The following is a 25,658-nucleotide window of genomic DNA, read 5'->3' as shown; positions in this document are numbered from 1 at the left end:
GATTGTGCTTCCTGTTGCGGGCGCTGTTCCTGGGCCTGGCCTGCACGTCCTCGTCGAACCCCGGCTGCTCTCATTAAGAAATCCACCAGGGTGGAAATTGACGCCGGAGTTTACTGGCTGTGGGTCCGTCCCCAGCTGTGGGTCACCTCACCTCCTGGAGCCTCGGTTTTCCTGGCTGGAAGATGGGCTGACACCTTCTTTGCACTTTTGAAGATTACGTGAGATGATGCAGCGGAGCATCTGTAACTAAACCAGGGCCCCCCTTTCCCCAGCCACACCCCTGCCAGAAACCTCCCTACCCAGGGCAAGTAAGACACGCTCCCTGCCCGAGAAAGGGGCACAGCACGTGCTGTGCTCTTGGCGGCCGCTGGAGAACTCAGCAGAAAGACGTGCTTTGTTTGGCCCCCCGGGGTGGTTTCCACATTTTTCGATTTCGGCTGAGTTGTAAAAATCAGGAGAGTTCACGTTAAAACATCCAGGGGTTTGCTTCTCACGAGAAAGCGGAGGGTCTGGCCTCGCTGGGCCCCTGTTCTTGCGTGGTGTCTGTGGGCTGGAGGGAGGAGCAGGTGCCCCCGGGGAGTCCTCGGGGCTCTCCATCACCCGCCTTGCCCCTGCCTCGGCGTCTAGTGAGCACCCCAAGCATGGGGTCTCTTGGAGGTGACGGCAGGCCGAGGGCCTGGGCCCATCCCCGGGAGCTAGAAGATAGAAGGGCTTTCAGAGATGAGGCCCTTGAGCCAAGTTTTGAAAGACACGTGCAGCGCTCAGCGGCCAGAGGGCGGTGGGTGAGAGAAGGCGTTCTCAGGCTCAGGCAGCAGCATGAGCAAAAGCTGGCGATGGGGTGGGGGTGGGGGGGGCACACAAACGTATTTAGGAAAAGCTGAGCAGTTTGGTTGACTTAGGAGTGGGAGTTGGACCTGGATCCCCAATCTCTCTCCTCCTCCCACAGTTCCGGGGGCGACAGTGTGGGCTGGGAGCCCTCCCCAGGCCTGCTTCCCGGGGCCCAGCCCTCGCTGGTCCCTGGAGGCAGACACGGAGCAGCTCGATGCCAAGCCGGGGTGGGGGGTGGTGGTGGGGGGAGATGGGCCCGGGCATGAACGACTCCCACACCGTCGAGGGGCTGAGCCCCACTTTGCCCATCCCCCTGCCCGGTGCAGAGGGGGCTCTGTGCTTTCTGCTCTCCCATCTGTTGTAGGGAAGCTCTCGGAAAGGTCTGTGTCCACTTCGTCATCTCTCTCTCACCGCACAGCCCCCTGCAGTCTGCCCTTTGCCCCCCACCCCCACCCCCAAACAGCTCCCAGGGGCCCTGACGCTCAGCACGCACCCTCCTCCCTCGGCCCCACCCACTCCCCTCCCCCGCCCCCGTTCTGTTAAATGGCAATGCTCCCAGGGCTCCTTCTAGGCCCTCTTCTGTCCTCAGTTGACGTGAGCCTCAGTGGCCGCACATGTGCCAGGACTCCCACACTCTTAGTCAACCCCAGACCGCCTCACTCCATATCCATCTGCCTCTTTGTTCCTGCTACTTCGGATTCTCAAAAGCACCTAAAATCAGCAGGGCCAGGACCGACTCACGATGGTCTCCTCCAAACCCGGTCTTTTGCCGCATCTCTCTGCCTCCTGGTCCGGCGTATTCGAGCCAGACCCCTGCGGGCCCTGCGTGGTCTTCCTGCATCTGGCCTCACCCCTGCCGTCAGCCCACCCCCTCCCCTTCTCTGCACTCCTAGTCTCCGGGCACCCCTGCCCCCAGCTTTCTGCCTAAAACACCTCTCCATTTCCCGATAGCTTCTCGCCATCACCTATGCGGCCACTGCCTAGCTTCGCTGAGGACCCCGGTCCCCTTCCCCTGTGTGCAGCACCCCCTGGGCCCTCGCAGTCCCCCAGCCACATGGTTCCCCTGCCTGCAGGTAGCTGCCGGACTGCCGTCCTCTCTGCCCGGAGTGCCCCCCACTCTGCTGTGTCGAGGTCCAGCCTTCAGGTGGTGCCTCCGGCCTTGACCCTGAGCTGCACAAACCCCCATCTGTCCTGTAACAGCCCCGTGAACCGTCCCCCGCTGCACTCAGTTCTAAGCCCGCAGGTACTCAGCAAGGTCCACGGGGCAGGGCAGGACACCTGTCCGCTCACCTGTTTTACCCCCCCACCAGTCTGATGGGTAGAGCGTGCGGTTTCCCCGTTTCCCTGGCTGAGCTGAACAGCACCCCGCCTCAGGTGTGCCCACCGCCCTGTAGGCCGACGGAGGGGCTTAGAGGGCACCACAGGGCCCCCGGAGCCCCCAAGAGGCCGTTGAAGGTGAGGTGGGGGTTCCACTTTGTTCTAGTGATTATTTGTTTCTTTTTCCTAAGTCGCAATTTCTCACCCATGTGGTTCTGAAAATAATCTCAAGGCGCTCTTCTCCAGAGGTCTCACTTAAAACCCTAGTATCAGAGAGACTGGAGAGGAAAAAAAATTGCCAACTGCACGTAACCATCAGGGAAGGCGTTGGCTACGTGGCTATTTATCTTTTCCGTTATTTTCCAAATGTGTCTTTCGCATCATGATGATACCACTCACGAGACGGGAAGAGCAAAAAAAAGGCATCATTTGGAAAAACTCATTTATTGCCCCCTATTTTGGAATGGCGCTTTTGATAAGACGTTGTGGAATCTTAATTTCCCATTTGTGGTCATCGGTTTGCCGACGTTTCTTGTAATTCCAGCCTTTTATTCCAGTGCACATGGATCATTTCAGAATCACGGTGTCCTTTGTCCTCCGCGACTGTCCCCCAATATTTAGCCTCTGAGACCCATTCAGGCACGACATCCTCTCATCCGGCTGTTTCCACGGCCAGCAGTGCACCTTACGCTTCCTTACTCTTTGTTGGGGTCCTTTGAAATCACCGTGTATTCTGGAGAGGAGTGTGATGCCCAGAAATTGGAGGTGGCCCCGTGGACACTGCAGGACCCCCGCCCGGCTCCACGATTAGGCCGCCGGCCGCCGGTGCGTGAAAAGAAAGCTAAGCGCACAGATGGGCCCTTGAAGTGGAAAACGATCGAAGGGGAGCGGGGAGAACATCTGGAAGGAACGGCCGCTCCCTGAACTCCCACGTGTTCTCCTAAATAACAGCCAGCTGGAGGGGACATGAGAAGCGGGAGGGAGCTGGCTAGGCTCCCCCCTCAGCCCCCGGCGCCCTCCTGCCCCACCGGCACTGCTCCCAGCTCTTTGGTGATGCCCATGTGTGGCCAGGACTATGGGGGGGACCCTGGAGGCCTGGTCCGCTGGGCCGCGGCCTAGGATGCAGAGGGCGACCGGAACGAAGCTTAGCGGAGCCCCACACGCTCCCAAAGCCAAGGGTCCGGCGACTGGCTCCTCAGATGTGATCCCAGGCCAACGGCATCAGCCTCGCCTGGGAACCTGCTAGAATGCGGCATCTCAGGCCCCGCCCCAGACCTGCCGAACCCTAATGTGCGTTTTAACCAGCCGCTCCGGTGACTAGTGGGCACTACTAAGTCCAGGAAACACGGGGGCCGGAGCACAGAGCAGAGGCGGCCTGCGCGTGACTCAGGAGGCGGACGTGGCCAGCGGGTAAAGGAAGGCCCCGCACCCCAGCAGCACGCAGAGTGTGGCTCCCGAACCAGTGCCCATTTGCAGACATCCACAGTGACGTGAGGACAGGAGTTGAGGTCCAAGTTTGGAGGCTCTGGCAGAAAGTGGGGGTTGCCGGGGGCCTGGGTGGCTCAGTCGGTTGAGCATCTGACTCTTGATTCCGGCTCAGGTCACGATCCCGGCGTCATGGAATCAAGCCCCGAGTCCAGCTCCACGCTGATGGCACAGAGCCTGCTTGGGATTTTCTCTCTGTCTCCCTCTGCCCCTGCCCCCTGCTCGAGCATGCACAAGCTCTCTCAACAATAGGCAGGAAGGCAGGAAGGCAGGAAGGAAGGAAGGAAGGGGCTGCTGGGACACCCGAGCTTGCTCTTCGTATGTGGTTTTCCCGTTTCATTTTCTAGTTACTCATTTTTATTGTATTTTATTTCAAAAAATTGGTCCAAGGTAGATTGAAGATTGAGGGGGAACGTACGTACCAGTTCATACCTGGAAGTGGCTGGTGGCTCGGAAAACAGAAGCCAACCCGGGCACGGCGAGAGAGGGGCCGGCTTTGAGGATGGCACAACAAGGTCACAGGGGAGGGAGGATATTCTGGAAGGGCTGTGCTGGAGAGGCCCCGGGGCTCCTGCCACAGCAGAGGGAAGGCCTGGCAGAGCCCCTGGCTGTGGCGACTTGACCTGCTGTGGCCACGTTTGGCCCTGGAATTAAGCGGGCAGGTACTGGGGGCCTCCTGAGGAGGCGGGACATCAGCCTCACTTGCCTGTAGGACCTCGCAACGCAGGTGGGGCAGGTACCACCCGGTGGGGCAGGAGGGGGGGGGTGCGGCTGAGAATCCCTGCAGGACACGGAGAAACACTCAAGATACGAGGACCGATAAACCTGAGTTCACGCGCAGTCCTGCCACTAGCCAGCCACGGGGCTGGAGCCGATGTGCTTCGTGGTCAGTGATGTCACACCGGTCCCTTCAGATCAGCCACGCCGGGAGTAGTCACCAATGCCGCAAAGCAGGGCTCTTGGGCCAGGGTTAACCTGCGCCAGCAAGTCAGAGCGGGTACCAGCGGTTCCTGTCACCCTTCCCCGGGGGTCATTCACTGGGCACCAGACACAGCATTCGACTCACTGTGAGTTTCTGCTCTGACTCTCCTTGTCCCCACTTTGGGAAGACTCTGTCTCTTCTGGGGCAGAAGGCTCCTCGCCTCCTCTTCCCCCTCCTCCCCTCCCACTACCCCCTCCTCCTCTCCCTTCTAGTCCCCCTCCTCCCCAGCTCCCCCTCCTCCTCCTCCCCCTCTTCCTCCTCCTCCTCCTCTTCCTCCCCTTTCTAGTCCCCCTCCTCCTCCTCCCCCTCTTCCTCCTCCTCCTCCTCCCCTTTCTAGTCCCCCTCCTCCCACTCCCCCTCCTCCTCCTCCTCTTCCTCCCCTTTCTAGTCCCCCTCCTCCCACTCCCCCTCCTCCTCCTCCTCTTCCTCCCCTTTCTAGTCCCCCTCCTTCTCCTCCCCCTCTTCCTCCTCCTCCTCCTCCTCCTCCTCCTGTGGGTGCCCTCTGCTCTGAATCCAGACATACCTGATGCCTTGAAGCCTTTTCCCTGCTTTTTCCAAAACACCCCTTTCCTGTGGCAGCACGTGGCTCAGGTCTGACTGATGGCATGGAAGGAGGGAAGGGGTGTGTGGCTCCTTTTGAGGGGCGGGGATTGGTGAGCATGTTAAAACACCATCCTTCCATGCCAGGGGCTATGAGGTGAAGTCACAGAGGGACAGGCCGTAAAGTCCCCGGGGGATGAGGGCGCTGGCGACCATCGTAATAACGGTATCGGGAAGAACTCTACACAGCGCTTTACATGGAATCCTTCACCTAATCCCGAAGCCGCCTCGAGAGGTAACCTTCTTCTGCCCATTGACCAGAGGAGGAAATCAAGACTCACAGGCGATCGGGACATGTCGAGACTCAAGTAGCTCATAGAAGAGACGCCCAGCACCCGCAGAGGGAAGCGCATGGGGGGGGGGGGGGGGTTCGCTGCCCCTCCCCCCACCCGCTGCCCGCCCTTCTGAGCACTGCTTCGGTCCCAGCACCCCCCATTTCCCCAGCAAGGCCCTTACTGGGATTTGTGGGTAATTTCTCACACCACCATTTAAAAAAGAAAAAAAGCCTGTCTCCAGAAAGCACATAATATTTCCTCCAGGAAATCACAGGTCAGGTCAAATGTAATTGTCACCTGGTGCCCTTTGCCATGGTTTCTCTCCTTTCCGCACGGTGGAAAGTTCTCTCCTTTCCACTCAGCACCTTGGATGCTCCCCACGTGGGCTGATCTCAGCCTCGGGCCGCCTGTGCGCCTCCTCTCTCCCTTCCTTCCCGGCTAACCAAACGCTCGGCTAGACCCTGAGGCCTCCGAGTGGGGAATGAGCGAGATGCCACCCTCTCTCTCGGACTCCAAAGCGTACCGGGGAAGAACGATTAAGCAGGTTTACGAGCAGTGGTGGTGAACCTGTCTGGCGTCCTCACTGCGTCAGGTGCCAGGCTCCGGGCTCCGCACTCGCCAGCGGGGGCAGTGTGCTCATGCTTACCGCTGTGTGCCCGTTGCCACATAGAAACCGCTAGACCACGGGATCCAGGTGAGCCGCACAAGGCCACGCTGCCTGGTAATAGGGCTGCCGTCGGCCGCGATCCCTCCTCGCCGCAGGGCGCGGGGCTCAGTCGTGCCCCAAGCATCTCCTCGTCCTCACGTGTTTCCTGCTGGGAAGCACTGGGGGGCTATGGGAGGGCCATCAGCCCGTGCCGTGACTGCTGCCACGCCGTAGCCCCTCACGAGGGCCCGCAAATCTGTTACTTTCATGGACGACTCGGGTAGAGGGGGCTGTGTGGGAGCAAGGAAACCAGCTCTTTCCAGAATGGCCACACGGCACAGCAGAGAGACAGGCAGACCTGTGTGAGTCCAGCTCCCTGTCTGAGAAGTGAGCAGGTCCCGTGGCCTCCAGCATGCGGCTTCAGTGGCAGGTGCGGCGGGCTCCCTCGAAGCAGCCTCTGCTGGTCCCAACAGGTGGTTCTCAGCCCCGGCTGTGCGTTAGTGTCGCCTGGTGATTGAAACCTCCCAGGGTGACTTCGGTGGGCCTCCAAGTGGAGAACCCTTGTTAAGACCAGGGGTTAGCACACTGTCTCCCGAAAACCAAATCTCGCCCACCACCTGCTGTAAATAACCTACTAAACAACACGCCCCTTGGTTTACACATGGTCTGCGGCTGCTTACAAACTACAGGGGCAGTTGAGTAGTCGGGACAGAGACCGTATGGCCAGAAAGGCCTCACGTATTAACTATTTACTACCCAGAGCTTTACAGAAGAAGTTTGCCAACACCTGGTCTAGGCAGTTGTCCGCCCTGCCAACCTTCTGAATGAACATTCTCTAGCCTAGAACTTGGCATGTTAAGTCAGGATTAACGTGAGCTTAAGGGCAGAGGCCCCTCTGAGTGGTACCTGTGGCCCCCAAGCCCAGCACAAGGCCTGGCCCCAGCAAATGCTCACTAATTGGCAGGTGTTCTTTGATATGTTAACTGTTGCACTTTGAGCTTCTTGGCCTGGAGGTTTGAGTGACCAGGGAGGGGAGGGACCATACCGGGTGGGGCCGGTTCTCTCCTTAAACACCAGCTCCTTGGCTCACTGACCCCTCTCCCCAGGGCTGAGGGTCCCGGCAGAGCCCAAGGAGAGGTGCACCGCATGAGGCCTGGTGAAGAACGATCTCAGAAGATAAGAAGCCATGAGAACTAGGAGCCTGGGGTAGATGAACAATCGGTTCAAGGTTAGGGCTGTGAAACGCAGGAGGATGTTCAAGGCCCGTTACATGACGGGGCAGGCATCTGTTGACCCAGAGTCACTGGACATGGCCAGAAAGATGGCCCTCTGGGACAGGGATGGGCTCAGCTACACAGTCCAGCCTCCATCCAGCGTTTGAGTTTCACAAATGGTGATATTCTCTCCTTGATTACCTCTGGGGATGGGGGCTTAGCGTCTTGCAGGTTAGACGCGTGAGAAACTGGACAAACCCCTAAATATCTGTCAGTAGGGGACTGAATGTTAACTGTTCTTTCACATACAATATGAGGAAACAGACGAGTGAGGTTTACGTGTACTGATGTGGAAAGATGTTGGAGATTTTTGCGGGTAAGAAAACGGGTTACAAAAGCATGTTTAAAATTTTTTTTTCAACGTTTTTTATTTATTTTTGGGACAGAGAGAGACAGAGCATGAACGGGGGAGGGGCAGAGAGAGAGGGAGACACAGAATCGGAAACAGGCTCCAGGCTCCGAGCCATCAGCCCAGAGCCTGACGCGGGGCTCGAACTCACAGACCGCGAGATCGTGACCTGGCTGAAGTCGGCCGCTTAACCGACTGCGCCACCCAGGCGCCCCAAAAAGCATGTTTAATTTGAGACTATATATGTTAAAAAAAAAAGTTAAGTTCTGAAAGATATACACTAAACTCCCAACAGTGGTGATCCCATCACATGGAGGTGTCATTATAGGGGGACTTTTGCTCTATTGTGTGGGAGTTATAGTTGTTGGAATAAGCCTGTGCTATCAGGAAAATAACAAAGATGCTTCTCCTAGGGATGAAAAAAAAGAAGAACAGAAAAGAAAAGAAAAGAAAAAAGAGAAGAAAAGAAAAAAAACAACATTTTTCCTTGTACGGAACCTTCTCATAGCATTGACGAGGCTATCTGCCGATGATGTCTGCCTTCCTGTAGCGTTAACACTTAGGGCTTTGTTCTGCTGTCTGGAACCATCCAGGCCCTAGAAAATATTTGTTAAAAAAACAAAACACAACAACAACAACGACGACAAAAACTGTGTTCAGAGTTTGCTCCCTGGGAAGCCTAGGCCTAGCCCCTCAGTACAGTGGGCAATCTTGGGTGCCGTTATACGACACTTGTCATTTTCTTTTCTTTCTTTTTTTTAATGTTTATTTATTTTTGAGAGAGAGAGAGACGGAGAGGGAGCTGGGGAGGGGCAGAGAGAGAGGGAGACACAGAATCCGAAGCGGGCTCCAGGCTCCGAGCCGTCAGCACAGAGCCCGACGCGGGGCTCGAACTCACGGAGCGCGAGATCACGACCTGGGCCAATGTCAGACGCTTAACACACACTTAACTGCGTCAGCAGGCGCCGCAACACTTGTCATTTTCTGACTCGTGGCAAGCTGCCTTCCTACCCAATCAGAAGCTCTCTGAGGGCAGAGACTGTGAAGGGACGTAGGCACTTCTGTGATGCACCCAGCATGTGGTGTAGATAACACGGAGCAGGTCCTTTGGAAGTTCTTGTTGAGTGAATGAATGAATGAATGAATGAGCAGTCCGAGGGAACCAAAATGATCAGTGCACGAGTGTTCCTGTCCCTTCTACTAGGCATCTGGCATTGCTCGCTGGTCATTCATCACCTTCCCATGTCTCCTTCTCTAGCCCCACGCATCTGGACACACCGGGCAACTAGACATAAGACTCGCTAGGAGGAATCCGAAAACAGGGGTGGGGCATTTGCCTGGGAGAGGACGGAGACGTCCCTGCATGAGAGAAACGAGGGTATCGGTGCAAAGAGGAGGCGAGTGGAGGAGTGCAAAGCAAGCAAAAGGCAAAAAGGAATTGAGGAAAGATATCAAAACGTACGGCCACGGGCGGTGTTCTCCCGCAGACACGATAATGATTGGAATTGTGTCTACCTCTGGGGACCAGACCGTGCTCCTGGAAGGGTGATGCTCCTCTGGACTGGACCAGGCGGAGCTCTGCAATTTATCTGGGTTACAAAGAGGCGAGCGCAATTGTGGGAACACGGCCCTGCCCAGTCTCGGGCCCAAGCAGTGCTGGGCCAGGGGTGAGGGTTTCGGTGTGCAGCTGCCCCCACCAGACCCTCGTCAGCCTCTGCTCCGTGCTTCGCATCTCCGCCACACCAATGCCAGCCCCCTCTGGAGCTGCAGTGATCCTGAGACGCCAGAGGAGAAGGCAGCCACACACGTTGGTGGGAAGGAGCCACCTTCCAAACCTTCTGTGCCAGAAATCGGAGGGCCGGGGCTTTGTTTATGCGTAGACATGCCTCGAGGAAGTGCTTTGATTTAGTTAAGAAAAGAGACCCAGCTGATAGGAGTCCATTGGCCCCAAATCAGGAAATAGAGGGAAGCAAAAATAAGGCTACAGATTTAATCCCTATATTCTCATTATCTAGGGTTAGTTCCGGTTAGCCTTTTGGTATAGATTCTGCCAAATAATCTTTTGTGCGTCCCAGTGTATAATTTTTAAATCAAACTGTGCGCAGTCTTTTGTCGTGTACATAGCGGAACATCTTTTTGTGAGAACACGTGGGTTGGCGTCCCTGCTCCGCCTCTGACTTATTAGCTGGTGGCGCTTGACTGGTCTCATTAGCATCCAGTGCCTCCGTTTCCCCATCGACAAAGTGGAGATAATGACGCCCATCTAAGGGGGTTGTGGGAAGGCTCCCACGGGGCGGGGGGTGGGGGGGGTGGTGGCACAGAGTTACTTTGCACAGTTGTTCTCGAGGGGAAAGGACTGTACCTTTGTTCGGGGTCCTGGGTCTCTGCCAACTCAGCTCGCTCTTTCTTACGCAGGCTTTTGGGTCCTTTTCTTTCCAGGCTCGAGAAGGGGGATGGGCTCGAGGAGGAGGACCTTCACTTAGATTGTCGCCACGAGAGACACCCTGCCCGTAAGTGGCCTCGTCTGCAGTAGCCTGCGCTATAGATTCGTGGGCCATCCGCGCGGAGAGGGGACCCCGGAGATGAGCCAGGCCTGCCTCTCCCTGTACCCCTGCTCGCTCCCGCAGACACACACCGCAGATGGGGAAACCAAGGCCCGGCACCTTGGGCTGTAGCAAGTCCTCTGCACGCAGCGGCCGTGGCCCTCTCGCCATGGGGTGGGCTGCTGGGAAAGCGAGAGGGACGCTGGGTGCCTAAGGGCAGGCAGGCGAACCACAGCTCAAGTCCAAGTTGGGTTGTCCGGAAGGGAGGACAGCTCCGGGCTCGACGGCAGGTGACAGTGGGCAAGATTTGGGCCGTGGAGGCGTGTGGCAGCCAGAGTGCACTGTCTTCATCTACCTGGCTGTGGGGGGTGCCATCGGCAGAATCTAGGGCACCCATTAGGAAAACAAATGTCTGAACCAGAAAGCGAAGGGAGGCGAAAGGAGAGAGGGCCTTGTTCCAGACGGAAGAAGAGGGAGCCAACGTGAGATTAAAGTGAAAATGGCAGCATCTCAGCTAAGCCCGCCGGATGCCCACCTCACCCCCCTACCAAGGGCCTTTCATGCCTGATCTCATATGCTTGCTGACCCCGAGCATGTTGCAGTTGAGGAAATTAAGGCTCAGAGAGGTGGGGTGGCTTGCTCAAGGTCACACAGCTTGGCCACCTGTGGCAGAGCAGTTCAAGCAGACGCTGTCCGTGCCTGCTGTCTCAGGGCTTGTGGGAAGCGAAGTTTCAGTGCCCTCCGGCTGCCAGTATCTGCATCTCTGTGCCAGGGGGCTTCCCCTACCTGCGATCACAGAAGGAGGGAAGTGCCTGGGGAGCTCCCTGCGTGGGCTCCCTCCGGGCCTGTGTTTGGCCTGGTCCCCTGCAGGGTGACAGATCCGGGTAGTGGGTTTCGCAGCCCTCCCGGGGCTGGCCGCCTTCCTTCTGTGCACCCTGCACCTGCTTAACATCGCACACGCTCCCGTCCCTACCGCAAGGTCTGCTGGGGGAGACTCACACTAAGACAGTAGAGGCTTACACCCAGGTCTGTCTGACCTCAGATCCCGGGAACTGAAGGAGAAATGGCTCAGCTTGGAGGGAGGGGCCTGGGAGGAGAGGAGGAGAGGTCTGGTCCTCACTCTGGGGGCTCCCGAAGGACGCGCTGGCCCGGTGAGGTGGCCAGAATGCCAGTGATCTGCCTGAGGAACGGGGCTGGGGGCGGGGGGGCGCTGCAGTGGACCCTGGGCTCACACACTGAGATTGCAGGCCAGGTGTCTGTGCTGGAGTGGAGGGCTTCCTGGAGGAAGGGGTCAGGAACCAGGGCATGGAGGGGGCTGGGGAGGGCCCACCTCAGGGATAACAGGGAGGTGCAGAAATCCCTCCGAGGGGCTCAGAAGTCACGTAGTACGGACGAAGGCTGAGAACCCTGGCCGTGTGCAAGTGCCACCGGCTCCTGCTTGATCCTGGGCCTCCCCATGCCTTCCTGTAGAATGGGTAGGAAACTCTGGGTGGAAAGAAGCCACAGGGCCTGTCTTGGGGGCAGGAAAGGCCAATCCCTGAAGCCCGAGGACGAAGAAAGAGTGGAGGAGACCCAGTCTGGCTCGAAGAGCAAGCCCCGGAATTAAGAATGAGGACACCCAGGGTGGGGGGAACTGCAGAAGCCCTCCCCCCCAGCCCAGCCCCCACGGCCCTCACCCCTGCCCTGGCACCCATGTCTTCTCCCAAGCAGCGTTTCCTCCCCAAGACAAGCATCACATGCAATCACCAGGTCCGCGGCCAGCAGAGAATCCATTATTTTTTCCCTTAAAGACACAGCCATGAGCGACAGCAGACGGAGGCCCCCACCTTGCGGGGCTCACCGTCTAGGGGGAGAGAGAAAGTAAGAAATGACTCAGGAACCAACACGACAGTCTCAGGTACAGACCAGGCTTCAGAAGGAGCGGGGGAGCCTGATGAATGAGAAGGGGCCGGCCAGGGGAAGACCCTTCTGGCAGAAGCTCGCAAATGCAGAGTCCCCGACGGAGGAGGAGCCAGGACTAGAGGCCAGTGTGGCCGCAGCAGAGAAAGCAGCGATGCTGGCGACCAGACCTTTGGCAATAAAGATACAAGTGGGTGGGTTCAGGAACTCTCTGCTGGCAGAACTGTCCGAATGGCTTCCTTTGGGTTCTCCCCGAAGCAGAGCCAGAGATCAGGATTCAGCAGCGAGCCCCTGTCTGGGTGAGCCCAGAAAACACAAGAAGGAGCGGGGGAAGGCAGCCTAAGCAGGGAGAGGCGGGCGTCAGGGAAGGACACAGTGTGGAGGGGACCACCCTGAGCCCCGCGGGGGGACGCGGGCAGCCAGTGCAGGACGCACGTGTCCGAGTTTTGGCCGCAGATTCAACAGCGGATCCCCTCGGGCGTTGAGGGCTGCTGGGGGTGGGGCACGGTGCCTGCGTTCCGCTGGGGCGGGTGGGCGAGCCCTGGCGCACTTGGAGGTCAGCAGCCTGTTCCTCCGCGGGGGCACCCCTAGCATCGGCTTGTCTGATTGGAGGTGAGGGGCGGGGCAGTCAGGTGCAGAAGTTTGCCCCAGCCATCGAGGGCCTGGCGTCCCCGACCGACGGGTATGGAGAGGACGGGTTGGGGCGGCCGTGGTGTGCGGTTTGCGTGGGGTTGAGGCGTCTCGCAGGGTGGGAAGGGAGGTAGTTGAAGCCGATGAGATCCTCTAGGGAGCACACCTGGGGTGGGGAGGGACGGCGAAGCAGCCAGATCCTAATGCCTTGGGGGTCACAGAGGAGCCATGGAAGGTGGTGGGGAAGGGGCTTGGGAGGGTTGCCTGCGGCCCCCGGGAGGTTCGGCGGATCCCATAACACTTCTCCCAGGGAGTGCCTTTTATCAGGTAGCCCAGCCGGGGTAGCGGGGGAGGATGGCTGTCCACCCCAGGGGCCACAGGAGGCACTGGGGGCTCCAGTAAAGCCAGGAAGGGAAAGATCCCATCCCATCTGCTGTCAGAGGGGGACTTGGCTTCGGGCACTTTAATTACCCTCAGGTGGCTGCTGCTGCGGTCCCATGAAAGTCATTTGTTCCTCCACTTGTTCAACACATCTTTAGGAAAGATGCTTCTCTGGGCCGGGCCCATGCCGGGTTCTGGAACGTGGGGGGTGTGTTCCTGGACTGGGCAGCTCCCAAGCATGGCCGTGTGGTGTGGCCAGAACTGAAGCGGGCTCAGCGCGGGCGCCGTGTCAGCGGAGGCACGGCGCCTCCTCTGGCTCGGGCTGGGGGCGGGCTGCAGGACAGGGAGGGGACACTTGGCCAGCAGCGATCCAACTTGGTAGGGTCCTACAGCTCCACCGCTTCCCGGGCTAGGTTACCAAAATAGCCGACAAGAGGAGCTCGGTGCCACCAGGCCCGCTGACACTATGTCACCCCGGTGTATGTTCCGAGAACTTGACATTTATCCACTAATTTGATCCTAAACACCGTCCCGTTTTACAGGCAGGGAAATCGAGGCCCAGCAAGTGGCGGAGCTGGGATTTGCACCCAGCCTGTCTGGCTCCAGGTGAGCCGCCCCGTGTCGGTGGGTGGCTCCTGGGCTGGGCACAGCCACCCACAGACACCGGGCAGGGTGCGGGGACCCAGGGCCCAGCCACACGAGGACTTGGTCCTCGCCGACCTCACGGGCAACAAAAGCAGCCTGATCGGGCCGTCTGGGGAGACGACGCCATCTCCAGAACATGCAGCCTCTTAGCCGCGAGTGGGGTTTGGGCCAAGAAAATATTTTGGAAATGCCTGGTCGAGTTTTGCAATATTTCTGCACCGAACAGCTGCTCCGGCTTTGTGGTGGGCTGACGCGGGCAGGAGGAGCGGGGGAGGAAGGACGTCAGCGAGCCCACATTATTAAAGGCTTACTGTTTGCAGGTCTCTGCTCAGCACTTCGCAGCCCTGGGAAGGAGGGGTGATGGCTCTCCCTGTGGGCGTGGAAAAAGTGAGGAGCTGAAAGGCACCCTGACTTGCTGGGATCTCTGGTCCCCTGGCGGATACAGCCCAGCCCAGGGGGCCATCTTCCCCCTTCCTCCGGGTACAGTGCTATCTCTGCTTCCGGCCCCCAAACTCCCACCCTCACCTTTTCTCACTCCCCCCACCCCCGCTCTGCCCCAGCCCCCCTGGCCTCTCTCTTTCTAGAACATGCAGAGCATCCCCCTCACAGGGCCTTTGCGCTCGCCACTCTCTCTGCCTGGCACGCTCTCCCTCTGATTCATCGCACGTCTCACCTTGTCCCACCTTGACTGCTCGGCCAGAAGACCACTTCCTTGGAGAAGCTTCCCCTGACCGCAGCAGCTTCCTTGGTGGCCCTTGTAGCACCCTGCCTTCTGTTCTTCATAGCGCCTGTCCCTCTCTGAACTTACCTTTTATGTTTACGGGCTTGATTTTTGTTCGGTTGTCTCTCCCAACCAGGGTCCAGGGAACCGTGCCCCGTCTTGTTTTGCTCGCGTCTGCATTCTGAGAGTCTAGAACAGTGCGTTACATACAGCAGGTGCTCGATTGTTGGCTCCAGGTTTCTCCCACCACCTCCCGCCCAAGCCGCCGCTTTTCCCTAAGCCACTCCATGCACCTTTGGTGATCGTAACTGCTCCGGGAGTCGCTATTTTTCTCTCGGGCTACTGTGATAGGGATTCTGCCACAGTTTCTTTTTCCCGAGGAAGGCATTTGCTTTTGAAACTTGCCTTTGGGGCTTTGCAGTGCCACCAGCTAGCTCGGGAGCACATCGGATGTGACATTTGATGGAGGCGATGCTGCCATACGGTCCAGGTGTCTGCATCTTTCCTTCAGGGGCAACTGGGGTTTGCAGCTGATTGCAGCTGTCAGGTTCAATGCCTGAGACAAGCTTTTGATTTTGCCAGGTGTGTCTGTAAGGCCAGGCTAGGCTGGGCAAGAGGCTGTCACTTGCCGGGTGCAGAGGTGGCTTCTGGGAATTCCGTCTCGATGGGTCTCTGCCACCGCCGCCCTCAAAATAGCAGAGGGAATTTGGGCGAAGACTTTCCTGGGTCCTGAGCTGCTTGGCATTTTTATTAGATCAAAATCAAATCCAATATCGTACTGCTCAAGTCTGCTTCCTTTATTAAAATGGAAACAGACAGATTTCTGAAATAAACACGAACGCCAAGTCGCTGGGCACCAGACAGGTGTGCAGCCTGGAGACATCCGCGTCCCCGGCACTGGGGGCTGAGAGATCCAGGCCAGCGCTGACACCAGAATCACCTGGGTGGCTCCTTAAAATGCAGATTGCCGGACCCCGTCTCTGAGTTTCTGGCTCAAGAGGGCTGGGCGGGGCCTGGGAGTCTGCATTCCCAAGGGGTCCCAAGTGATACTGTTTCTTGCTGCTCTGTGGACCAGATTCTGAGCAGTCCTCGGCCCAGAGCCAACACCTGTCCCTCTGAAGCTGCGGCCGGGAGCGAGTTTGCATCTTGTCGCTCGGTCGGGCTCTTCAGTGGCTTCTGGATGGAAACTGCTGCTTCTAGGGCCAATTCCTCCCCAATCCGTCCTCCTAAGACACAGTTTTGATCCTGTCTCCCCCCCGCCCCATCCCTCTCTAGCTCCAAAACCTCCCATGCTGGCTCCCATGGCGGGTGTCAGGCACCATGCCAACCCCTCCTGCACATTCCCAAAGAGGCCTTCTCGCCCCCCATCCCATCCCCGCTTTGTTTCTCCGCCATCCGTCCCTCTCGGAATCCTTCTTTGCTAAGTGTCTCCCCACTAGAATGGAGATACCAGGAGGACGGGGCCTCGTCACCACATCTGTGTGCCTAGCCTGCTGTCGGCCATCAGCACACTTCTGGCGAATGATTTAGCTTAGTCCATGACCGTTTCTGCCCAGGGCAGTGTTCCTCCAGGGGCGCCTGGTCCTAAGAAACGCTGGGGGCTCTTGTTAAAATACAGAAATCCCTGGAGATTCCACTTTCCTGGTTTGGGGCAGGGCCGAGGAATCCACATCAGGGAAGTCTGATGATAAGGTGCAAACCCCAGGGGCAGATGAACCCTGTCCCCCTGAGGGGGCATTGCTGGACCTTTTACCCCCGGCACCCAGCGACTCTGGCAACCACAGCCCTCCACGCCTCACCCCGCCAGCCGCGTACACCCTGCTTTCCAGCCACACAGACCTTCTTGCTCGCCACCAACATTGCTAGGCTTTTCACACCTCCTGAAAACCTCATTTACCTGCCAAGAACCTATTTCACACTCTGTTCCTTCTGCCTGAAAAGACCTGTTCCCTTCCTCTGCTTGGCGAAAAACAAACCCTACCAGTGGAATTGCGCGCTTCACGTTGCTTTCCAAGTCTAGTTCAAGGGTCTGGGGATGACAGCCAGGCCCCTCTTCACCCCCTGCCAGAGGTGGACATGTTCACCTCTGCATTTTCCTGCCCTGAGGCTCATGTCTATAAGGTGGGTTTTTTTGTTTTTTTTTTTAATTTTTTTTTATTTTTGGGACAGAGAGAGACAGAGCATGAACGGGGGAGGGGCAGAGAGAGAGGGAGACACAGAATCGGAAACAGGCTCCAGGCTCCGAGCCATCAGCCCAGAGCCTGACGCGGGGCTCGAACTCACGGACCGCGAGATCGTGACCTGGCTGAAGTCGGCCGCTTAACCGACTGCGCCACCCAGGCGCCCCTATAAGGTGGGGTTTTATGGTGGTTACAAGCTCGGCCTTTGGAGGCTGCCTGGGTTGAAATCCAGCAGTGAGACTTTGGGCAAATGACTTAGCCTGTCTGGGCCTCACTTTCCTCATCTGTAAAATGGGCATAGTAATGGCACGTCACTCATATTTCAGGGGATTAAATGAGCCAGTGTACGTGAGGCACAGCGAATGGGTCCTGCCACACTGGGAGAGCTGGGGACACGTGTGCCCTCGTCACTTCCTCCGGTGTGTGTCTGTCTCCCTCACTAGCACTTGGCAGAGGTCTCACCCAGGTGTGCAGATCCAGCACCCAGCATGGAGGCTGACACACAGTAGGTGCCCAACAAATGTTTGATGAGAGAATGAAGAAATCAGTGGTCCTGGGAGAGGTGGAAGGTTACGTGGATTCAACCTGATCCCAAGTGTGGAAAACAGATGAGGAGCATGTTATGGCCCAAGAAACATGGGGTCCCCAGAAGATGGACTCCAGGGGTAGGGTGGCTCAGTTGGTTAAGCATCCAACTCTTGATTGCAGCTCAGGTCATGATCTCACTGTTCGTGGGTTTGAGCCCTGCATCAGGCTCTGCACTGACAGCACAGAGCCTGCTTGGGATTGTCTCTATCCCTCTCTCTCCCTGCCCCTCTCCCCCTTGTGCACATGCTCTCTCTCTCTCTCTCTCTCTCTCTCTCTCTCAAAATAAATAAATACCCAAAGAAAAAATACCTTTATATATAAAAAAAGAAGATGGACTCCAGCGAGGATAAGGACGAGGCCCCCATTCGGGCTCCTAAGACAAGCTGCCCCCAAGGTAGACACAATCCAGCCTCCCCTCCACATGGATCTCACACACACCTGCTCTTCTCCCCAGATCTGCATTATCAATCCCGTCCCTGGAATTGCGCTAGGTGCTGGGGACACAGTAGTAAGAACAGCAGAGCTAGTCTGTGTCCTCATGTCACATAGAGCCTCGTAGGGGAAACTGGGAGGAATCAAGTAAATGGATATTACCAAATACGCCAGAGTCTCTGAAGTGCCCTCAGGATACAGATTTATGGAGCAGGGTTGGCTTGGAGAGGCAGTCATAGTGCCCTCGCCAAGGTGGTGACATTTTAGGAACTGCAAAGGGATGATAGTGTCACTAGCTGAAGGGCCCCCAAAGCCAGACACCTCAGTGCCAACCTTGATTCATTTCTTCATCACTCCCCTAATCCCATCTCTTTCTAGAGGAAAGAGTTCGAGGTTACGCCGTGGGTGGGGCCATGAGTCTTGAAGAGAGGCTTTCAGCACCTTGGAGAGTGCATGTGGGGGGATTGATGGGACGGGGCGGGGGTGTTGGCGTTCCTCTGTTTCTTCTGGGCTGGGCTGCTGTGGGGTCAGAAACGCCAATCCCAGCCACGTGCCCACCGTCATCGATTCCTCTACCAGCTTCAGAGCACCTTGGACAAGTTACATCCCCTATAAGTGCCCCCCTTTCCCTTTTGACACCTGTGTGGTGGCATCGGCATTCTTGGCTTTAAAGGGCCCTTCCAACTCAATGAATCCGTTCCAGAACAGAGGATGTGACTGCACACAATTCAGCAGAGCTAAGAGCTGATCCCCTGGGATCTAGGTGCCTTGAGGGAGTTCGTGACAATGATTTTCCACTGAATGATGGAGAAGTTAGGACCGAAGAGACAGGACATTAAATATGTTCATGTTCATCTGAGCCAAATACTCTGCTAAGCCTGGGAGCTTCCAAGGGAATTTAAAACACAGTACCTGCTATCAACCCTCTGAGTGGCACCTTGGACAGATCTCTTCCCCCCTCCCCCTGCCCCCCACCACCCCCTGGAGCCTTGGCTCCCCCATCTGTGAAGAGAGGTGGTTGAATCCAGATCCTCTCTAGTGCTGGTATTTTGCTATTTCCACATCTGTCCGAAGTCAGATAATGAAGGACTTCTAGCAAGGGGGCCCGCTGGGCCTGCTGACCCCTTTGTAACCCACATCCATTGCAGGCTCAGAGAGAAGGCACTTGTCAAAAGTCACACAGCTTGGGGCGCCTGGGTGGCGCAGTCGGTTAAGCGTCCGACTTCAGCCAGGTCACGATCTCGCGGTCCGTGAGTTCGAGCCCCGCGTCAGGCTCTGGGCTGACGGCTCGGAGCCTGGAGCCTGTTTCCGATTCTGTGTCTCCCTCTCTCTCTGCCCCTCCCCCGTTCATGCTCTGTCTCTCTCTGTCCCAAAAATAAATAAAAAAACGTTGAAAAAAAAAAATTTTAAAAGTCACACAGCTTGGAAAAAAAAAAAAGCTGACACAGCTTGAAAGCAGTGGAGCCTGGATTTGAACAAAAAAAATCTTTATTTTGAGAGAGAGAAAGCATGGGGGGCGGGGGACAGAGAGATGGGGAGAGAGAAAATGTTAAGCAGGCTCCACGCTCAGGGTGAGCCTGACGTGGAGCTCAGTCTCACAGCCGTGAGATCATGACCTGAGCCGAAATCAAGGGTCAGATGCTCAACCGACTGAGCCACCCAGGCGCCCCATTGATTTGAACCTTTGACTGCCAGACTGCAAGTATAGTCTTTCCCCTTCAGCCTGGGTCCAAAAAAGGAGAGACTGACCAAAGAGCCTCTCGTAACGTACAGCATCTCTGAACAGGAACGGCAGGCAGAGCTCTTTCTCCAAGCTTAAGAATCGCTCCATCCTCGTCCCGCATGGTTTCTTCGTTTGTTATAAAAAGCTCAGGACTAGCTCTGTGCCTGGCCAGGTGCTGGCGGCCAAAGGCTCCAGGATGACAGCAGCCCCGGTTCCCGCCTGCACTGAGTCCCCAGGTTAGCCGGGGGGACCCTCATTAACACGAAGTGACAAGCCCAGGGAGAAGAGATCTGCAGCGTGTTGTGGGAACACAGAGGAGGGAGCGAGGCCTGTGCCTATAAGGTCATGGAATTCTTCCAGTTGGGGCGGAGGGGAGCCTTTGAAAGACAAATGGGGCACTCAATAGCCAGAGAACAGCAGGGAAGGGCACTGGGCCAAGGGACCAGAATGTGTAAAGCCACGGAACAGAGCCTGGAACGAAAATGCAGGCGGGAAATAGTCAGAGGTCAGAAATGGCCTCCTGTGCATGGGGACCGAGTCCAGCCTGAGAGATGCTACTTGGCCCACAGACGGTTTTAAAAGCGTCCATGGTCATTATTTAAAGCCAGGAGATTTTATTACGAAATTCTGATTTTCATTGTCTCTAAACTTTTTGGAAAATCTGAGGGCCCGTTTTCCATGGCAACAGTTGGCCAGAGCTGAAGAATGGCCCCTTCTGGCTGCTTCACCCATTTATGTCATCTGATTGGGCCTCGTTGACATTTTGAGGTGGGATTCTGCAGTCTACAGCATAAGGTGTTCTTTTGCCTACACTGGCTGATGACTAGCCAAAAAGTAAAGGGACTGAGAGAAGGGAAGAGAAGGTCATGGTGGCCTGGAGTGGCGGTGGGGGGACCTCCTCAGGCATGGGGAGGACAGAATCCCTGCTCTCCACTGTAAATGACTCTGGGCCCCAACCCCCTCCCGGGAGGCCGAAGAGGAAAGGAGGGCCCCAGTCCTCAGTGATTTGGCCTCTGGATCCAGGAGACAAGGAGCCTGATTTTAACTCAAGGAAGGGCAGGGATCATGGCCTTCCTTTTTCCTTCAGAATGCATGATCACTTCTCTGTTCCAACAAATTCTCCGGGGTTCTGTCTGTTGGCAACGGTAAGAGCAGCCACGATCACTTTTAAATATTCATTTAGAAAAACAATCAAATCTTTCTGCACATCAAATATTTGCCTCTAGATTTTTTTTAAAAAATCCAAACACCTATAATCTTGGCAGCATTTACTTCCAAAGAATGCAACTATTTCGGTGACTGGGGCCAAAACAAATGTTTTTCCTGAGGCCAAACGGTTCCAGAATGTTTGCCAAATATTTCGCACCCTTTTTAAAATACGGTAAAATTACAAAGCCCTAGCATTAAAAAATATTGAAAACAAAAAGTCAGGGGCGCCTGGGTGGCTCAGTCGGTTAAGCATCCGACTTCGGCTCAGGTCACGATCTCATGGTCCGTGAGTTCAAGCCCCGCGTCGGGCTCTGTGCTGACGGCTCAGAGCCTGGAGCCTGTTTCGGATTCTGTGTCTCCCTCTCTCTCTGACCCTCCCCCGTCCATGCTCTGTCTCTCTCTGTCTCAAAAATAAACGTTAGAAAAAATCTTTTTTTAATTAAAAAAGAAAAAACCAAAAAGTCAAAGCAAAAACACAGAACAAAACCCACAACCGTCCCCCACCCCCTAATGGGCACAACTGTCCTCACCTTTGCTTGTTCCCTTCCGGCCTTTGTCATGAGGAAGACCGTCCCAATAGAGCTGCTTTGGGGGTGCAGGAAGAGTAATGAGCTGCCTGTCTTAAGAGGTGTGCAAGCAGGCGCTTGGCCTCAGCAGGAATTCCCACCTCCGGGGGGCTTGCTACAAAGGGCCCGTCTGACCCTGAAGGATGACAGGAATGTCTGAGCATCCACGAGCGCTCCGAGGGGAACAGAACACGGAGCAGACATCTTTAATGCGGAAGTTTGATTGAGTCCGGCTCTACCATAGCTGTGAATCGCGAGACCGCTGCTTGTGCCCGCTGAGCCTCAGTTCCCTCATCTGTAAAATGGGTGGTTGCTACCTCACAGGCTTGTGAGGCTGGAATCAAGTAGGGTATAGACCGTGAACGCCAGGTCGCTGGCCCGTCTCTCCTCCCTCTGTTTTCCCCTCTCGGGCTCCTCCGGCTCTGATCCGTCAGGGAACATGTGCCACGGGTCAAGCCATCGTTCTCCTTCGCTCAGGGCCTAACGGGGGCGGAGCTGGGGACTGCCGCTTGGGGTGTGTGCTCTGAGATGAGCAAAACACCCAGGGGCGGCAAAGAGATGGCAGGGCCCTCCTGTAGGAGGGGAGACGTGAGCCGGGCTTGGGGGGTTGGACGCACAGTAGGTATAGGGACGTTTCAGCAGGTGGGTCTGGTGTGTTAGAAGGCGGTGAGCGTCTGAGAATCCAGAGAAACCCAGGAGCGCGCATGTCGGGTTGGGGCGAGAGCAGCCAGCCTTCCGCTGGCCCGGGGCCCCTGGGAGCAGTGGGCCGTGGAAGGGGCGTGGTGGGGTCTCTGCCAGCTGCCTTGGCCCAGGAAGCTGCTCACAGTTGCTTTGGGTGCCCCCGGGCCCTCCCCCTCGGTGCCGGAGTCACGGACCCTGTTCTCCTTCTCGCCCTCCCACACAGTGTAGCTCAGGGACGCTTGACGGGGCGGTGGGCACACGGGTACGTGCAGAGGTGGTTGCGGGGGGGGGCGGGGCGGGGGGGGGACAGGGCAGGCGGATGGAACATTGGCGGATGGGTGCACGGCGGTGAGTTAGCGGACGCGGCGGCAGGTTGGGAAGTGGACAAGCGAGCAGGTGAGGCGGAGGGTGCGGGTGTTGCGGGCTGCAGGTGGATGGGGATGAGGGCAGCGGGGCGTCGAGGGGGCAGGGGGGAGGAGGATGCTGTGATGGGCGGTGCGGGCGTGCTGACAGGTGGCAGGGGCACGAGCGGGTGGGCTGTGGGTGGGGAGAGTGTGAGAGGAGGGTGCCGGCGGCGGGCAGCGGGTGTGTGGGTGGCGGGGGGCGGCCGTCGGCACTGACCGCCCCGTCTCTTGGCAGGACACCACCCACACATGGGAGATTCCTGGCCGCGGAGCTCCGCTCACGAGATGCCGGAGCTGAACCGTCAGTGCTGGGTCCTGGGGCACTGGGTGTGACCCAGCCTGGCCCCCGGACCTCAGGCGGTCGTCGGAACCGGCCCCCTGCCAGAAGACCACCGGTCTGGCGCCCCTGGAGACCCGGCCCGTGTGCTGTGAACTGATCCAGCCTGTGTGGGAGACGCAGGCCTACCCTTCCCACCGCTGTCTGGGGCTCGGGGCCCTGGCAATGGAGCCGGGGTGGCCTGAGGGAATGCGCAGGGCTGCGCACGGCGACTCTGGGACAGCAGCTCCTGACCCTTGCTGCCGTCACATGCGGCGCCCTGTTCGGTGCAGCTGGGACGCCAGGAGAGGCAAGGTCATCGGCCGCTGAGGGCCGGCCAGGAAGTTCAGGAGGGGGCCGGGCGGTGTGGAGCCCCGCGCGAGGCAGGGAGTGGGTGGGGCCTCCCGGCGCTGGCTCCGCAGGGGGGAGGGGGGTCACACAGCAGGCACATGGCAGGGCCACAATAAATGCTTGTTGAACCTGTCGTCTTGCTGTGTGTGGAGGCCAGTTGCTCTCTGGGCTGTGGCTGCCCCCCGTGGCCCCACCCTGTCGGGTCCTCAAGGAACCTGAAGGTGAGACGGCCTGAGTGTGCTGGGGTCAGGGCCAGACACTGAGGTTCGGGAAGGAAGGAGAGCAGAGTGTAGCTGGGTCTAGGGGGTTGGGTCGGGGGTGGAGCCAGGCTGGCAGGCCGCCCTGGATTCCGGAGGGTGGGCGAGGTGGGGGGTGGGTCAGGCAGGAGGAAAATTTGGGAGACAGGCCCTCAAGCCCGGGCCCTACGCTGCCCTGACCCCCTGGGGACCCTTTACCCTGTGTCTGGAGCTACCTTTACATCAAGTCCTAGGGCTCAGATGCCTGGGGAAACAGGCCTATTGTAAAGATGAGAGAACTTAGAGTCACAGAGATGAAGTAACCTGCCCAAGATCACAGAGCTAGCAAATGGCAGAATTGGGGTCTGAACCAGAGCCTCATCTCTTCCCAGAAGGAATTCTAGAGCTTTCCCCCAAGTAGAGAATGTTCTTTGCCCTTCCATCCACCCATCATTTGTTCATCATCCATCCATTATCCGTCATCTACCCATCATCCATCCGTCGGTCATCTGTCCATCCTTCCTTCCTTCCATCCATCCATCATCCATCCATCCTTCCTTCCATCCATCCATCCATCCATCCTTCCATCCATCCTTCCTTCCATCCATCCATCCTTCCATCCATCCTTCCTTCCATCCATCTATCCTTCCTTCCATCCACCCATCCATCATCCATCCATCTTTCCTTCCATCCATCTATCCTTCCTTCCATCCACCCATCCATCATCCATCCATCCTTCCTTCCATCCATCCATCCTTCCTTCCATCCACCCATCCATCATCCATCCATCCTTCCTTCCATCCATCCATCCTTCCTTCCATCCATCCATCCATCCTTCCAGCCATGCATCCATCATCCATCTACCAGTTGTCATCCTTCCTGTATCAGACGTTCATCCATCCTCCTTTCACGTAGGACCCATCCTCATCATTTAATCAGCGTGTATCCATCTATCCAATGATATAGCTCATTGTGCCCCTACGATGTGTCAAAAACTGCAGTAGGCACTTGAGATAGGATATTGAGCCATCCAGACAGGGTGTCTGTCCTCACGGGTGGACAAGACAGATAACTAGACAGATGGTTATTGTACGGTGGTGTTGTGGTGCCCGACTCCAGGGCCAGGCAGCCTGGGTTAAAAACAATTTATTTATTTATTTATTTTTAATTTTTTTTAACGTTTTATTTATTTTTGAGACAGGGAGAGACAGACCATGAACAGGGGAGGGTCAGAGAGAGGGAGACACAGAATCTGAAACAGGCTCCAGGCTCTGAGCCGTCAGCACAGAGCCCGATGCGGGGCTCGAACTCACGGACCGCGAGATCGTGACCCGAGCCGAAGTCGGCCGCTTAACCGACTGAGCCACCCAGGCGCCCCAACAATTTTTTTTAATGTTTATTTTTGAGAGAGAGAGACAGAGTGAGAGTGGGGAAGGGGCAGAGAGAGAGGAAGACAGAATCTGAAACAGGCTCCAGGCTCTGAGCTGTCAGCACAGTCTGATGCGGGGCTCGAACTCATCACGGCGAGATCGTGACCTAGGCGGAAGTCAGACCCTTAACCGACTGAGCCCCCCCGGCGCCCCGAGGCAGCCTGGGTTTAGATTCCAGCTCCTCCACGTGAGACCTTAAGCAAGTGACCTAACCTCTCTGTGCCTCCTCCCCATGGGCACATGGGGATAATCATTATACCTACCTCTTGCAGCTGTCATGAGGGTTAAGTGAGCTAATACACACAAAGCACTTAGAACAGAGCCAGGCATATAGTGAGTGCTTTGTTAGTGTTTGCTGTTTTCTCGATGAGGGAAAGTTAGGGGCTGGCAGGGGGGGGTGCCAAAGGCAGCACCTGCTGGGGGAGGGAGGAGGAGATGGTGGTCAGGAGGGCTCCTTTGGGAAAAAGAAGGTTGTCTAGATGTCAGGTAGGCAAGACATCCATTCCATGGAGAGGAAGAAAGCTGGAATGTTCTAGGAACTTTACAACAGTCTAGACGGCAGGTGTGGAGAGAAGGGAGAGCCACGGGGTGTGAGGAGGACGGGGGAGCCAGGCAGAAGGATACGGAGCCTCCTTGGGAAGCTCGGTGCTTCCTGAGCACCGCACCCCCCTTTATCCTACGATGTTCGAGGGGAGGGAAGAGGGTGGTCTGGCTTGCACGGTGGCCCCAAGGGATGGGACCATGAGGGCGGATTCAGGAACTAGTCAGGGGGCAGAAATCAACAGACTGCTGTGGGAGGAAGGGAAAGTTGGCAAAGACTCTCGGATTTGGGGCTTGGGTCAGGCGCGGGTTCAGTTGAGTCTCAGATCCCAGCAGACACCCGCGCGGAGGTGTGTGCTCATTCATTATGCATGCGTTGACTAATCACGTGGGCCATTCATTAATCCATTTTCCATTCATTTGGCAA

At 57.0% G+C, this 25,658-nt stretch overlaps 1 protein-coding gene across 5 annotated transcripts in view; it reads left to right on the top strand.

Annotated features, from left to right (window-relative positions):
- Window positions 1-23,931, top strand: part of GSG1L (GSG1 like) — a 208,295-nt gene extending 184,364 nt beyond the window's left edge. For 2 of the 5 annotated variants that reach the window (XM_053894386.1, XM_019431914.2), the window contains 2 exons: window positions 10,196-10,266; window positions 22,594-23,931. In XM_053894386.1, coding sequence (XP_053750361.1) covers window positions 10,196-10,266; window positions 22,594-22,691 — 169 coding nt within the window. In that variant the 3' untranslated portion in view covers window positions 22,692-23,931. Of the gene's footprint in view, window positions 243-10,195; window positions 10,267-22,593 lie in introns of those variants that run through there. The other 3 variants (XM_053894385.1, XM_019431913.2, XM_019431915.2) reach the window with 2 other exon arrangements.
- The last annotated feature ends 1,727 nt before the right edge of the window (window positions 23,932-25,658 follow it).

The sequence above is a fragment of the Panthera pardus genome, unplaced genomic scaffold (assembly GCF_024362965.1).
Source record: "Panthera pardus isolate Hobbes unplaced genomic scaffold, ASM2436296v1 HiC_scaffold_5, whole genome shotgun sequence".
In the NCBI taxonomy this organism is placed as follows: domain Eukaryota; kingdom Metazoa; phylum Chordata; class Mammalia; order Carnivora; family Felidae; genus Panthera; species Panthera pardus.
The sequence above is the reverse complement of the archived record's forward strand: the minus strand, read 5'-3'. Positions and strand labels throughout refer to the sequence as shown.